The 13,330-nt window shown below is 45.1% G+C and overlaps 1 protein-coding gene across 2 annotated transcripts in view; it reads left to right on the top strand.

Moving 5' to 3' along the window:
* The window catches only part of MOCOS (molybdenum cofactor sulfurase), a 2,173,869-nt gene that overhangs the window by 795,235 nt on the left and 1,365,304 nt on the right, over positions 1 to 13,330 (top strand). For both annotated transcript variants that reach the window (XM_069219520.1, XM_069219521.1), the window contains exon 4: positions 5,702 to 6,337. In XM_069219520.1, coding sequence (XP_069075621.1) covers positions 5,702 to 6,337 — 636 coding nt within the window. The remainder of the gene's footprint in view (positions 1 to 5,701; positions 6,338 to 13,330) is intronic.

The raw sequence follows: 13,330 nt of genomic DNA, 5'->3' as shown, positions 1-13,330 counted from the left end.
AGGGTGGCAGGGGGTGTCCCTGGGGGCATGGGAGGGCACCTCTGGGCTCCTTCTGAGCCCACAGGTCCCTTAACGCCTGCCCTGACCAGGCGCTAAAAAACTACGCTAAAGCGGCTGGACGTCATTTTTTTTGACCCGCCCACTCCCGGGCGTCATTTTTGCCCGGGAGTGTAAATACGGCGCACATGCCTCGGAGTCATTTTTTAGACGGGAACGCCTACCTTGCATATCATTAACGCAAGGAAGGTGTCCGCGCAAAAAAATGACCCAAACTCCATGAACTTCGGCGCTAGATGCGTCTAACGCCAAAGTATAAATATGGAGTTCGTTTTGCGTCGAATTTGCGTAAAAAAAAACCGACCCAAATCCGGCGCAAACAGAGTATAAATATGGCCCTAAGGCCCTCATTCCGACCCTGGCGGTTTGAAACCGCCAGGGTGGAGGGCAACGGAAGCACCGCCAACAGGCTGGCGGTGCTTCTAGGGCTATTCTGACCGCGGCGGTAAAGGCGCGGTCAGAAAAGGGGAACCAGCGGTTTCCCGCCGGTTTTCCCCTGGCCCAGGGAATCCTCCATGGCGGCGCTGCTTGCAGCGCCGCCATGGGGATTCCAACCCCCTTCCCGCCAGCCTGTTCCTGGTGGTAAAACCCGCCAGGAACAGGATGGCGGGAACGGGTGTCGTGGGGCCCCTGGGGACCCTGCACTGCCCATGCCACTGGCATGGGCAGTGCAGGGGCCCCCTAACAGGGCCCCACCATGATTTTCACTGTCTGCTGTGCAGACAGTGAAAATCGCGACGGGTGCTACTGGACCCGTCGCACCCCTGCAACTCCGCCGGCTCCATTCGGAGCCGGCTTACTCGTTGCAGGGGCTTTCCCGCTGGGCCGGCGGGCAATCTTCTGGAGATCGCCCGCCGGCCCAGCGGGAAAGTCAAAATGACCCCTGCGGCCATTTGACCGCGGTGGGGTCTTTGGGCAGTTTCCGCCCGGCGGCCAGCACCCGCCGCTCGCCGGACTCGGAATGAGCCCCTAAATTTGCGATAGTGTGGTAAAAATGCTGCGCCATATTTACAAAGTGGTGCAATGTTTGCACCACTTTGTAAACCCCTGCGCCACATTATGCCTGTGCCAAGCTTAATGTATGCAAGGGGGGCGTTCCCTCGTTAGGGAGCCCGCAAAAATTGCACAGTGGAATCAATGGGATTCCACTGTGCCATTTTTACTGGCATTTTTAAAGGAGGCACAACATTATTTTTAATGGGCTTCTATGTACTCTGCAGAATTAGCTCCAATATATTTGGCGCTAATCCTTCAAAGTATAACAATAGCATCAAAAATGATGACGCTATTGCCCTTAATCTGCACCATGGTGCACCGTATGTTAAATACGGCACACACATGGTGGCATTAGGGGGGCGCAATGGGCTACAAGAAAAGTGTTGCATCATGGCATGAGCGCCGCTTTTCTTAAATCTGGGCCTTAGATTGCAATGTATGAACACGATGCAATAGTGTGACATGTCAGGAGAAAAGATGATAAAAGGGAATTTGAGATATGCACATGGGCTGGAAAGTGGCGATAGATATGGTTGGTAAGAATCTTGAACTAGGTGCTAGATTTAAGTAGATAGCAACAGTAGTTGAAAATGCCGTCCAGATTTTTAAAGTAATTTTGAAACATATGCCCCATCACATATGTTTTGTTGAAAGCTCAGTTTCTAGCCTAGCTGTATCAGATGGGTGTACTGCTGCTTCAAAATTATGAGGCCAGCGTTAAAGGAGTCACTATTCACTGGTCAAATAAGCTCAAAGTGGCAAATAAATTGTCGAGTCTCTTGTAAGGAAGTATTGTAACAGTGCATGACTATACTTCGACTAGATGTAAGCATAAGAAGGCCAGGTAGGATGAATCCAAATTGCGGCACTAGAGAGCAGTCTTTCAGTTAAAAAGCATCATCATTTTGTTGTGGGAAATACAATTTGTTACTCTGCAGTTTACCTCTCTCTCATTCTGCAAATGATGGGCTGGTCCATATGTTCCGTGACGGTGGCCACCTGATGTCGAAAATGTGAAACGATACTTCTTTGATGATACTTTTACACTTGTGAGTTAATATTCGTAACATATACAAGTAACGTAAGGTATTCTTTTTTTATTATGATGGTAGATCGATTGGCTATGCCATGCTTAAAGGCTGCTAACAAGTCTGGAAAAGTGTGGAAGGAAATAAATGAAAGAGGAAAAATAGCTAACACATGGGCTAGGCATGGGCATTTATGGGATTTAGGGACAGATCTATGGAAAAGTGGTGCAGCGCTATGCCAAAATTGGCAGCACTGCGCTGTGTCACTTTAGAAACGCATAGAAAAAAGCAAAAAACGAGGAGGAATAAAAGTATTTCTCCTCATGGTGCCTTGCTAATGCCACTCCTGGGGGATGGCATTGGATTTTGGGGCAGCCTCAGGTTTACAAAATTTCATAAATCTGAGGCAGCGTCAAAATGCCATGGGTGTTGCTGTGGCACGCCCACAGCAACACCCATTACACGCTCCTTCCACACACAGTGTTGCGTGGGAAGGGGCCGTATTTACAAAGTGACGCTAAGCCACAAAATGTGGCTTAATGCCACCTTGTAAATACTGTGCAGTGCTTGGCGCCACAGAAGAGTCACAAAAAGTGGCGCTACTGTGGCGCTAGGGGCCCATAAATATGCCCCTTAGTCTGGTAAATATACCTTGGTATGGATAAATGTTTAATATTTTTCAATATTTATAAGCACTACTACAATTAAAAATATGTGATGATTTGTAGATTTGTTTTTTTTAATTTGGGGTGTGTGTGTTGCATTAACAAGATGTATGAATATGGTTTCAATTATTTAAGATCTTTCTTCTTTCTCATCTATATTTATATCACAAACGATATGTTTCTCTGTTGTAAAGTGATTAAATAACTAAGAAAAGGAAGAATTTTAATTCGCAGAGGTTAACTGCTAAATCTAGTTAACTGTCTTGGAGTCAGGAATCTGGTTAATAACGTGGAAGGGCAAACCATCTTACATACTCACTTTTGGTTACAATTCAGTGTGAAGCTCTCCTTAACTCCTGACAGCTAATACATAAGCCACAGGCCATTCCCGAAGGAAATGTGTGCTAAGGTCAAGAAGTACTAAGAAGCTTCAAAGCTAAGAATGGAACACAAAGAATTTACAAACCAATTCTGAAATGCCAAGAAAAATATTAATAGTCAAATGAAACAACAATTACCAAAACAGATTTGGAGAAGGAAAGGTATGGTTTCTAAAGTTTTAAGGAAAATGTGCGACCAAATGTCAATGCACCAGTCAGAAAGAATGCACTCGGAAGACTTCACTCTAGTCACCGTTCCAGGCCAACCACAATATTGTGATTTGGGCAGGTCTAGCAGGTTTTACCTTGTAACTTTGTGACTTTTCCGGTTCTCAAAATCCTCCACCAGGGCAAGGGACGATTCTGAAGGCAGTGATGATACCTCAAGTCCAGATACTTCGTTGCTGAGGTGCAATTGAAGCCTTTAGTTTTGGGACTTATGTCATCAAGCATGATTAAGTTGACTTTTGTAACCACAGTCTTCTTGCTTCTGAGTTAATCTTGCCAGCCTACCCTTGTGGTTTAATTACATTGTAGCTCTCAAAATCCATTTGCTAGACAAGACTGGCCACAGTCAGAGAGAGCCACACAAAACTATTGTGTCGTCCATCTGAAGGTTTTTTCTTTTGTGGCAAAAAAGCTCAGAACAGGATGAACCTGGAAATCATGTCCACTGGGATCAAACCCAGTCTGTGTTACTCTCAACACCTGACCTGCTGGACCCTCTTTACAGCATAGATCTTCAGCCTGTTGCGTCCCTGCAACATTGAACAGGAGGCCAACCAGATGACCTTTGGATAGCAGGTCCATTCCCTCAGTTCCACTGAAGGCCAGGGGTCTTTCAGGCTTCTTTCTGCAACTGTCAGGTAGAAGCATCTTCCTTCTTTCAGGCGTTTTTGCAGATCCTGGATTGTTTTGCAGAGAAGGTGTTAGGTTGACATTCCTATCCTTTGTACCTGCCAGTGACTGGAGAGTACCCTACATCGTATCCTAGTATGATTACCATGAAAATCCAACCACATTTTTAATACTCCCTCTTACACCTTACTGTTTCTCTTCCGCAGTCCCTTTTTCAATTTGGCCGTATCCATCTTCCCATCTAAGGAGCCTAGTGTTTCCTATTCGGCCAAGCACAATGGAAATAAGGGATCCTGCTCTCTCTGTCCTGCTGTGAACAGAGATGAATGTCAAAGAGACTTTTGGGGCTGGTTGCTGTTACTTGGGTCCCCATTTGGGATTTTCATTTGAAAGAGAAGGCTGTTGGGGCACCCATTTGTGTTATCTGTTTCTGCGCCTACCCAGTTGACTCATTCTAAGCAACTGACTAATGATTATATCACATAATCCTTCCTGTCCTTGGTGACTCAGTCCCAGTTGTGTTTCAGAAATCCACCGGTTCACACCCTGTTATTCTAATTACAATCAATAGATTGGAGGCAGACATCCCTACATGTTTTCATGAGTGTTTATGGGTGCCGGGAGAACTTTCGTCTCTGAAAAGAAAGCTTTTATTTTCAGGAAAGATTCACAAAATTTATTTTGCAGCACATTTAGTTCAAATAATTTTCCCAAATATATGAAATGTCGTCCAAGTCATTCTGACTGGGCACTCATGAAATAATAAAAAAACATAAAGTTCTACCATTATGCAAAGGCTGACCTATGCCAAGAGTGTTAGGGAAATTCTTTAATTTTACCCTAGATATTTTGCTTTCTTCCCTTCTTTTTTCCTTTGTCTCGCCTACCCAAGTGCCCTTTCCTTTCTATATATCCATCTCCATTTGCCTCCCTCTTTCCCTTTCCTTTCTTCACACTCTTCATCTTTTCTGTTTGTCTGTATCCTTCACTGCAGCTCCATTGCCAGCCGTGCACCGACCGCATTTCTTAGCTTAGTCATGGCATGATTCTAGCGAAGTTTTATTCACGAGCTTCCTCACAAAAAAAGAGAGAAAGGGGCTCACGAAGCAGTTTTTATGTCTTTAAACTATGACTCTGACTACCGGGCCCCACTGTAGCTGCTTAAGTTCCATATGCCACTGTTAGACGTGGGCACTTGATGTTTGAGGTTTATTTTCAGAGAGGTAGGATCCAACACCAGCAGCACCCAAAAAAGCAGTTTAAAATGTGCCTTATTATATGTATTGTATATATTTATTGTGTGGTTAATTATGAAACATTTCAATTTTAGGTTCAAATGTGCCCTTCCTTAAGAAGCCTAAATCTCTTTACATAATTTTTACGTTCATGGCAGAATCAAAGACACTCTAAAGTTTCAACCCCTCATTTTATTAGGTAATTAGCGGACTGAATGAGCCTACATCGGCCAAAAAGTCTAAATATGCATCATGTAGACTGATTGTAAATGTGTTTTTGCAAAGGAGAACCTAATGAAAAATGTGTCTTCCCAATTCATATTGAAAATCAGATCCTGGATCAATAATGTTTACTACCCTAGCTTGGTTTTTAACAGTAGGCGCATGCTATGAAGAAGAAATAGAATTGATTATATATATTGTGTAATGGAGACTAATCTGATTTGATAAATATCTGAACTGTCAATGTGGTGTCCCCTTAGGGTTCTGCAGCACTTCAATACCACTGCCGAACACTACACTGTCATCTTCACATCTGGAAGCACAGAGGCCATCAAGCTGGTTGCAGAGACATTTCCCTGGACTCCTGCAGACTCCGGTGAACCTGGCAGCTGCCTTTGTTACCTCAGTGACAATCACACATCTGTTGTCGGCATGAGAATGATTACTGCTGCGAAACGCGTGGTCTCAGTTGCTATGAAGCCAGAGGAGATATTGTTGAAGTCCCAGGCACCACCAGAAAAAACAGCCTGCTCAACATCTCATCTTTTCTGCTATCCAGCACAGAGCAATTTCTCAGGTGCTAAATATCCCTTCACATGGATAGAGAAGATAAAACTGGGGAACTTGAGGCCGGTCAGTGTGCCCGGGAAGTGGTATGTGCTACTGGATGCAGCATCATATGTTAGTACATCCTTCTTGGATTTGGCAGCTCACCAAGCAGATTTTGTTCCGGTTTCATTTTATAAGATTTTTGGCTTCCCTACTGGCCTAGGAGCACTCCTAGTGTCAAACAAGACTGCGCCATTCATGCAGAAGAGGTATTTTGGAGGTGGGACTGTTGCTGCTTATCTTGCAGAAGAAGACTTCTTCGTTCCAAAACAGTCGATTTCTGAAAGGTAAGGACTATTTCTTTAATAGTTAAATGGCAATAACGTGTTTGGTACTTGCCTTGCAAGCTTATTATAAATGTTTCAAGTGTGCAGGAAATGTTAACACATTAATCAGTTTTGATAGTATTTGTCTTTTTTTGCCATGTAAGAGCCCCATATCCATGGACAGAAGTAGCCGATGCTACTCTTTGTCCTTTCAGCGTATTTGGAAATCAATATTCCATCCTCTAGAGTTCACAAAAGCCCATTCCCAAGTCAGCTCAGACTAAGGCCCTGATTTATACTTTTTGGTGCAAAACTGCACTAACGCAGTCTAGTTTTGCACCAAAAAGTTTAGCACTGGTTTGCACCGTTTCTGTGCACCAGCCAGGCACCATATTTATAAAATGGTGCAAGCCGGTGCAGAGGGTGGGCTAGCATAAAAAAAATGACGTTAGTCAGGTGGGGCCAGTCTTATGGAAGAAGGGGGTTGCGCACCAAAAAATGACGTTAGGCAGGTTAGAGTAAACAAAATGACTCTAACCTGCCTAGAGTCATTTTCTGATGCAAAACCATCTATACCACATGACACCTGTCTTAGAAAAGACAGGAGTCATGCCCACCACAACAATGGCCAGCACACGGGACCAGGGTCCCCTGGGCATGGCCATTGCACCCAGTGCCATGTAGGGGGGCCCATTTCAGGGCCCCCTATGGCACTTTAAAAAATAAAATACAATACTTACCTGTACTTCCTGTACTTACCTGGGATGGGGTCCCCCATCCTCCGCAGTCCCTCTGGTGTGGAGGGGGTGCCCCTGGGGGGCTTGGGAGGGCACCTGTGGGGTTATTCCATTGTGTTCCACCATGAAAATAGGCCCATAGGTCCCTTAACGCCTGCCCTGACCTAGGCATTATAAAATGGGGCAAAGCAAGCTTTGCACTATTCTTTGACCCCTCCTCCCTCCCGTGAACCATTTTTGCACAGGAGTATAAATATGGGGTTAAGGCCATAGAGTAATTTTTTGCACGGGAACAACTACCTTGCATCTTATTAAGGCAAGGTAGGTTTCCACTTCCAAAAAATGACTTTAACTCCATAAATGTGGCGATAGTCGGGTATAGTGGCAAAGTATTAATATGGAGTTAGTTTTGCACCGAATTAGAGTAAAATAAAATTACGCTAATTCAGTGCAAAGTATAAATATGCCCCTAAATGTGTGTTTTGTCAATATGTCACTGTCCGAATAATGTTGCTTCTCAGTATTTGTTATTATGTGACAGTCTGCTAGAGTGAGATTCCTAGAGGTCTTTGTAACTGACTTACTTTGGTATATCACGGTGAGGCAAGTTTCCTGCCACAAATGCACTTTTCCCACCTCCCTGTCAGTTTGGGATCAGTGTTGTGGCAGAAGAACATTATGGAGGTTGCAGAAAAAAAGAGGGTGATTTGTGGAAAAGCAGCGGCCTAGGGGCACCCTCTAGGACAAGAGCAACTCAGATCTGAAGGTACAAGGCAACTCGTATTTTAAAAGAGACAAAGCAAGGATTCAGAGGTTAAACAAGTTAACCTTCTCCACAGTCCCTCTACCCCAATTAGGGAAAGCAAACAAAATACAGTTGTGAAGACAATAAGGCAGCTGCAAATTAAAAAGAAGTGGTTGCATTAGGGGTGGGGACAGGAAGGGACATTATAAGTGGTGATCTGGAAATAGAGTGACGTAAATTGCCAAGTCCCCTAAAACATAAGGGAAAAAATGCAGCTGTTTATGCACCCCACAAAAGGTGGAGGTGGTCAAGCGAGGAAATGGCAGGCAATACAGGTTTAATTTTTGGGAAGTATGTATGGGAAAGTTGGATGGTGAACTCCCTGGCAAGATGGGTGCATCAGTGTATTACTCCTTTTAATTGACTTAGATTCACCTTGGTTAATCTGTCACATTATGTTCGACAGGAGGAAAAGTGGCACCCAAGACAAGAACAGGATGTATGATCATGTGGGAAAGCACATTAGGAAATAGTGACAAAGTGCTTAATTTGTGCTTGTTGTTTCTGGTGCTGAGCACCAGCACATATTTTTGAGGGGCAGCACTTATTTTTCTGCCTCAAGCATTTATTGCGCAGAAAAGACACATGGGAAAGACGGAGTAAGAGAAAAATGAAAAAGCACCAGAATAGGAGAAAGCAGTAAGCTGCAAGGGTGAGCTGAAGGGGCATGGAGTGGCTTTAAAGGGATTGAAGAGTCTCGATATGACTTTAGGATTACTTGCGGTGTTTCATTGAAAGCTGTGATTAAATGGAGAACCTGATCTCTGCTGCTGATAGTTTATGTGGGCTGCATTCCAGTCAACTATTGTTTTGCTCACTGTGCTGTTAGGAACAGGAACCAAACATATGCAGGTCATTCTTGGTAGTGCTCCATTTGGTACCGTCCTGCCAAACACCTATGCTACTGTTTCTTTGAATGGGAACATAATAAGTTACCCCAGACAATTGTCTGTGTTGTTGTTCCTCATCAGTAATTGTTAGACCTGACAGACCTTGGTGTGGTCTTCCAACAAACCTCTTATCTTCTCCCTTCCTCTTTGCTAAAAAAATGTTTTGTTGTCTTTCGGACTCTGTTCACATTACCTTTGCTAGCCAGTGCTAAAGTGCTTGTGCATTCTCCTTTAAACATGGTAAAATCAGCTTATATTCAAATGGCACATTTAGGCCGATATTTATGGATTTTGACTCATAACTGCGCTAATGAAGTTTTGCGTCAAAATCCATAGTGCCTGCCAGCACCATTCCATTGCACCAGTCGGGCACCATATTTATGGAATGGCACACAGTGGCACAAAGGACAGGCTAGCGTCTAAAGAAAAGACGCTAGCCGGGGGGAATGGGGAGACGGGAAAAGGCGTTAGTGGGTCAGAAATGACACTAGGCTAGTTAGCAGCAATAAATATGCCACTAGCCAGTCAAGCATCATTTTCTGACACACTACCACCCAAAATTGACTCCTGTCTTAGTTAAGACAAGGATCATGCCCACCACACCAGTGGCCAGCCCAGGGGACCAGAGTCCCCTGGGCAAGGCCAGAATACCCAGTGCCAGGCAGGGGGCCCCATGTAAGGGGCCTCCAATGGCACAGAAAAAAATTATTTATACTTATCCAGGATGGGGTCCCCCATCATATGGCATCCCTCTAGTGTGGGATTGGGTGTTCCTGGGACTTAGGGTGGGCATCTGTGGGCCCATTCCATGGTGTTTAGCCATGGAAATGGGTCCACAGGTCCCCTAACGCCTGGTCAGACCCAGGCATTAAATAATGGCACTAAGCAGGCTTTGCGCCATTATTTGAGTCCACCTGCTCCATGCGTGTCGTTTTTGCACCAGATTGTAGTACGCCGGTAGGAGGTTAGCATGATATTGTGAACAGGAATGCCTACCTTGCATCTAATTAGCGCCAGTAGTTTTCGGCATCCATAATATGACGCTGACTCCTATATTTTGACGCTATTTTGCGTCTAGCGTCAAAATAAAAATATGGAGTTATGTTTGCCCTGTTTAAGTGTCAAAATAAATGACACTAAAATGGCGCAAACCAAGTATAAATATGCCCCCAAATGTATTTATAAGTCCCTAGTAAAATGGTACTACATGTACTTAGGGCCTTTAAATTAAATGCTACTAGTGGGCCTGTACCACTGATTGTGCTAACTACTTTAGTAGCCCTTTAAAGCATGATCACATCTGCCAGCCTGTGTGCAGTTTAAACTGCCAATTCAACGTGGCAAAATACATTATGGTCAGCCATAACCTTTGCCTCACACAGATACACATGATTAACACTTTGGTCTTTAAGTTCTATTTTTCACTTCAAATTTTTAAATTCATAACCCCAGTTTTACTGATTAGATTTAAATTGTTAAGTTGTAATTTTATTTCTGTTTGTGGGCTGCATAAATACCTAAGACATTGCCTCTAAGTTAAGACTGTTTGCTTTTGTTCCAAGCTACTAGTGCATGGAGTGGGTGGAGATTTGCCCCTCCTTTATGACCAAGGGCTAGATTTAAGAAAAGTAGGGCTGCATCCAGTGCAGGGCCAATTTTCTTGTGCTCTTAGCGTCCCCCTAACACCACCATGTGTTCACCATATCTCAGATACGCTGCACCATGGTGGTAGTTTGGGGAACTATCGTCAAAACTTTTGATGCTAGTTCAGAGCTTTGCAGGATTAGCGTGAAAAATGTTGACGCTAATCCTGCAAAGCCCACTGAGACCCATTGTAATCAATGGTGTGCCTCCTTTTAATGTCTGCTCTGAGCAGGCATTAAAAGTGATGAAAAAGTGGCATCAAAGAAATCTCTTAGAATTCTTCGCACAATTTTCTCGCCCCTCCCCCCCAGCGGGCGAACGCTCCCTTTGCATACATTATGCCTGGCTCAGGCATAATGTAGTGCAAAGGGTTACACAGTGGCACAATACATGCTTTGTGGCACTCTGTAAATTTGGCATGGCGATTTTGGCCTTGTTGGGCCACATTGGCATAAAAAGAAATGACGCTCATGTGGCGCAAGGAGGCACTTGGGTCTCTTAAATCAGCCCCTAAGTTTGAGATATGGCTGCTTTAATCAGACTGTTCTGCTAAGCAATGGTTGCTTTTTCTCTCAACATCCTGCTATATAACTTGAGTTCAACACCAAGCTGCAGCAAGGAGAATTGCTCTTGCAAATCCAGACATTTGCCTACAACTTTGTTTAAACGGTCTTGCTTTTGGTTCTCTACACTACAGCTGTTGTGGGACTACGGGACAAGAGACTCCCTAATATCTGGTGGAATTCCGGGCCCAGCTGCAGTCTATGGTCACTCCCCAGCCTCGGTATATTAAAGATGCCACCAAAGTCAATTGCTAGGGGTGGGACTGTTCTCACCGTCACTAATATTCATGCCCACAGACCACTGGGGAAAAGAAACCTCAATACCCTAAATGTATCATCAGTGTTAGAAATTGGGTTTCTGGTTGGCAAAGGTATGTACCCTGTCCAAGCAGAAATCACAATCCTAGTCAAGGTAAGCCAGATAAACACTAAGGGCCTCATTACGAACCTGGTGGCTGGTGGTAAGCTGGCGGTAACACTGCTAAAAGGCTGGCGGTGTTCCGCCAGCTATTATGACCGTGGCACAATAACCACGGCCATACTGCTGGCTCCATCATTATACAGCCAGGCTTCTGCCTGGCGGTCATAATCCACAGGGCAGTGGTGCTTGCAGTGCTGCCCTGCGGATTATGAGTCCCTGACTGCCAGCTTGGCCACGGTGGTAAACATCACCATAGAAAGGGTGGTGGTAAGGGGGATTTGGGTTGCCCCTGGGGGCCCGTACACGGCCCATGCACTTGGCATTGGCAGTGTAGGGGCCCCCAGGCACAGCCCCATCGCGCATTTCACTGCCTGAACTTCGGGCAGTGAAATGCGCGACAGGTGCTACTGCACACACTGCACATCAGCATTGCCGCCAGCTCTATTACGAGCCGGCTGCAATGTTGATGTGACTTTTCTGCTGGACCAGTGGACGGTAACACTGTTACCGACCGCTGGGCAGTCGGAAAAGTCCAAATAGGGAGCCACATATACTGCCAGCACCTGCGGTATACTGGCGCCCGCAGCTTTGGCGGTCTTTGCCAAAGACGGCCAAAGTTGTACTGAGGACCTAAATGTTAACCTCTGCTGGCCCTCTGGTAGCTTGGCAGAGAGCAGCCAGGCTTAACTTAAGAGACAATGTGTAAAGTATTTGTGAAACACTTAAATTAAGTGAAAACACCACAAAAAAGGACTCCACACCAGTTTAGAAAAATATTTATCTGAGTAAAACAAGACCGCAATGACAAAAGTCCAATAAGTAGATCCCTAGATATGCAATTTTTCAGATTTAGATGAAAATAGTACATAAAAGTGCAAAGCACTAACTGTGGTTATCTGGTTGTACTGGACAATGACAAAGTCAAGAGTTCAGGCCCGCCACGACAGAGCATTGGCCTGAAACAGGGCCCCACTTAGGCTCGATGGAACCAGTAGTTTAATTCCTGGTTTGCGGTCTGCACAGCATTGCTTAGCAAAGCTTTGCAGTGGTTCCGGTGAGGACCACAGAGGGGGCGAGCAACCCCCAAAAGCCCACTTCCAAGGTTCCAAGACTAGGGTGGTACCACTTGGCAGGGCAGACTCACAGATGGCCAGGTGCAGTAGCAGGTTAGTTGGAAGCCTTTTTTGTCCCTTAGGCTTCAGAAAATAGGAGGCCAGTCAGCTGGCCCTTGGGAGTTACCCTCGGTTCTGGATTGTAGAGATGCAGGTCCTTCTCACTCCCGGACAAGATGGCAGCAGGCAAAAGTCAGCACAGCAAAGCAGGAGTCCAGCAAAGTAGCAGTCCGTCTTCCTGGAAGCATATCCACAGGTCCAGAAGTGTACTCAAATGGTGGTGTCTGAGGTCCAGTATTTATACTTTACTGCCCTGGTTCTGGAAGGTGGGAGAAGCTTCTAGAGGCATGCCCTTAAAGTGGACAGATGCCCTGCCTCCTCTGTCCTGGCTCCAAGTTGGCTGGAGTGATAAGTCTTATTGTAGGTGGACAGGACAAGCCTATTCAGGTGTAAGTGAGGCAGTTCTAAGCTCCATCCCCATCAAGCCATGTTAATGGCCCATCAAGGCCCAACAAGTCACACCTAATCTCTGGCATTTTGCTGCACTAGTGTCAAAAATGTTGACACTAGTGCAGCAAAGCACAGGGAGGCCCCATAGTCTCTGAGTTCTGCTTTAGTTAAAGGATAAAAAGGGTCAACCTCACCTAACTAAATGTACACCACTTTAGATCTTGTAGAACATTTGAGAACACCAGTCATCATCACCAGTAATTTTCCATCTTCTATGCACGGTGTGGAATTTGCAACTCCCATCAGACTTTCGTCCCACGAACCAAACATCACAATGACCTTGCACACCTCTTGTGTCCAGGAGCTCGTAGGGGAATCTTCTTTCTCTTCTT

The sequence above is a fragment of the Pleurodeles waltl genome, chromosome 2_2 (genome assembly GCF_031143425.1).
Source record: "Pleurodeles waltl isolate 20211129_DDA chromosome 2_2, aPleWal1.hap1.20221129, whole genome shotgun sequence".
NCBI lineage: Eukaryota > Metazoa > Chordata > Amphibia > Caudata > Salamandridae > Pleurodeles > Pleurodeles waltl.
This window is presented reverse-complemented; position numbering and strand designations above follow the sequence as displayed.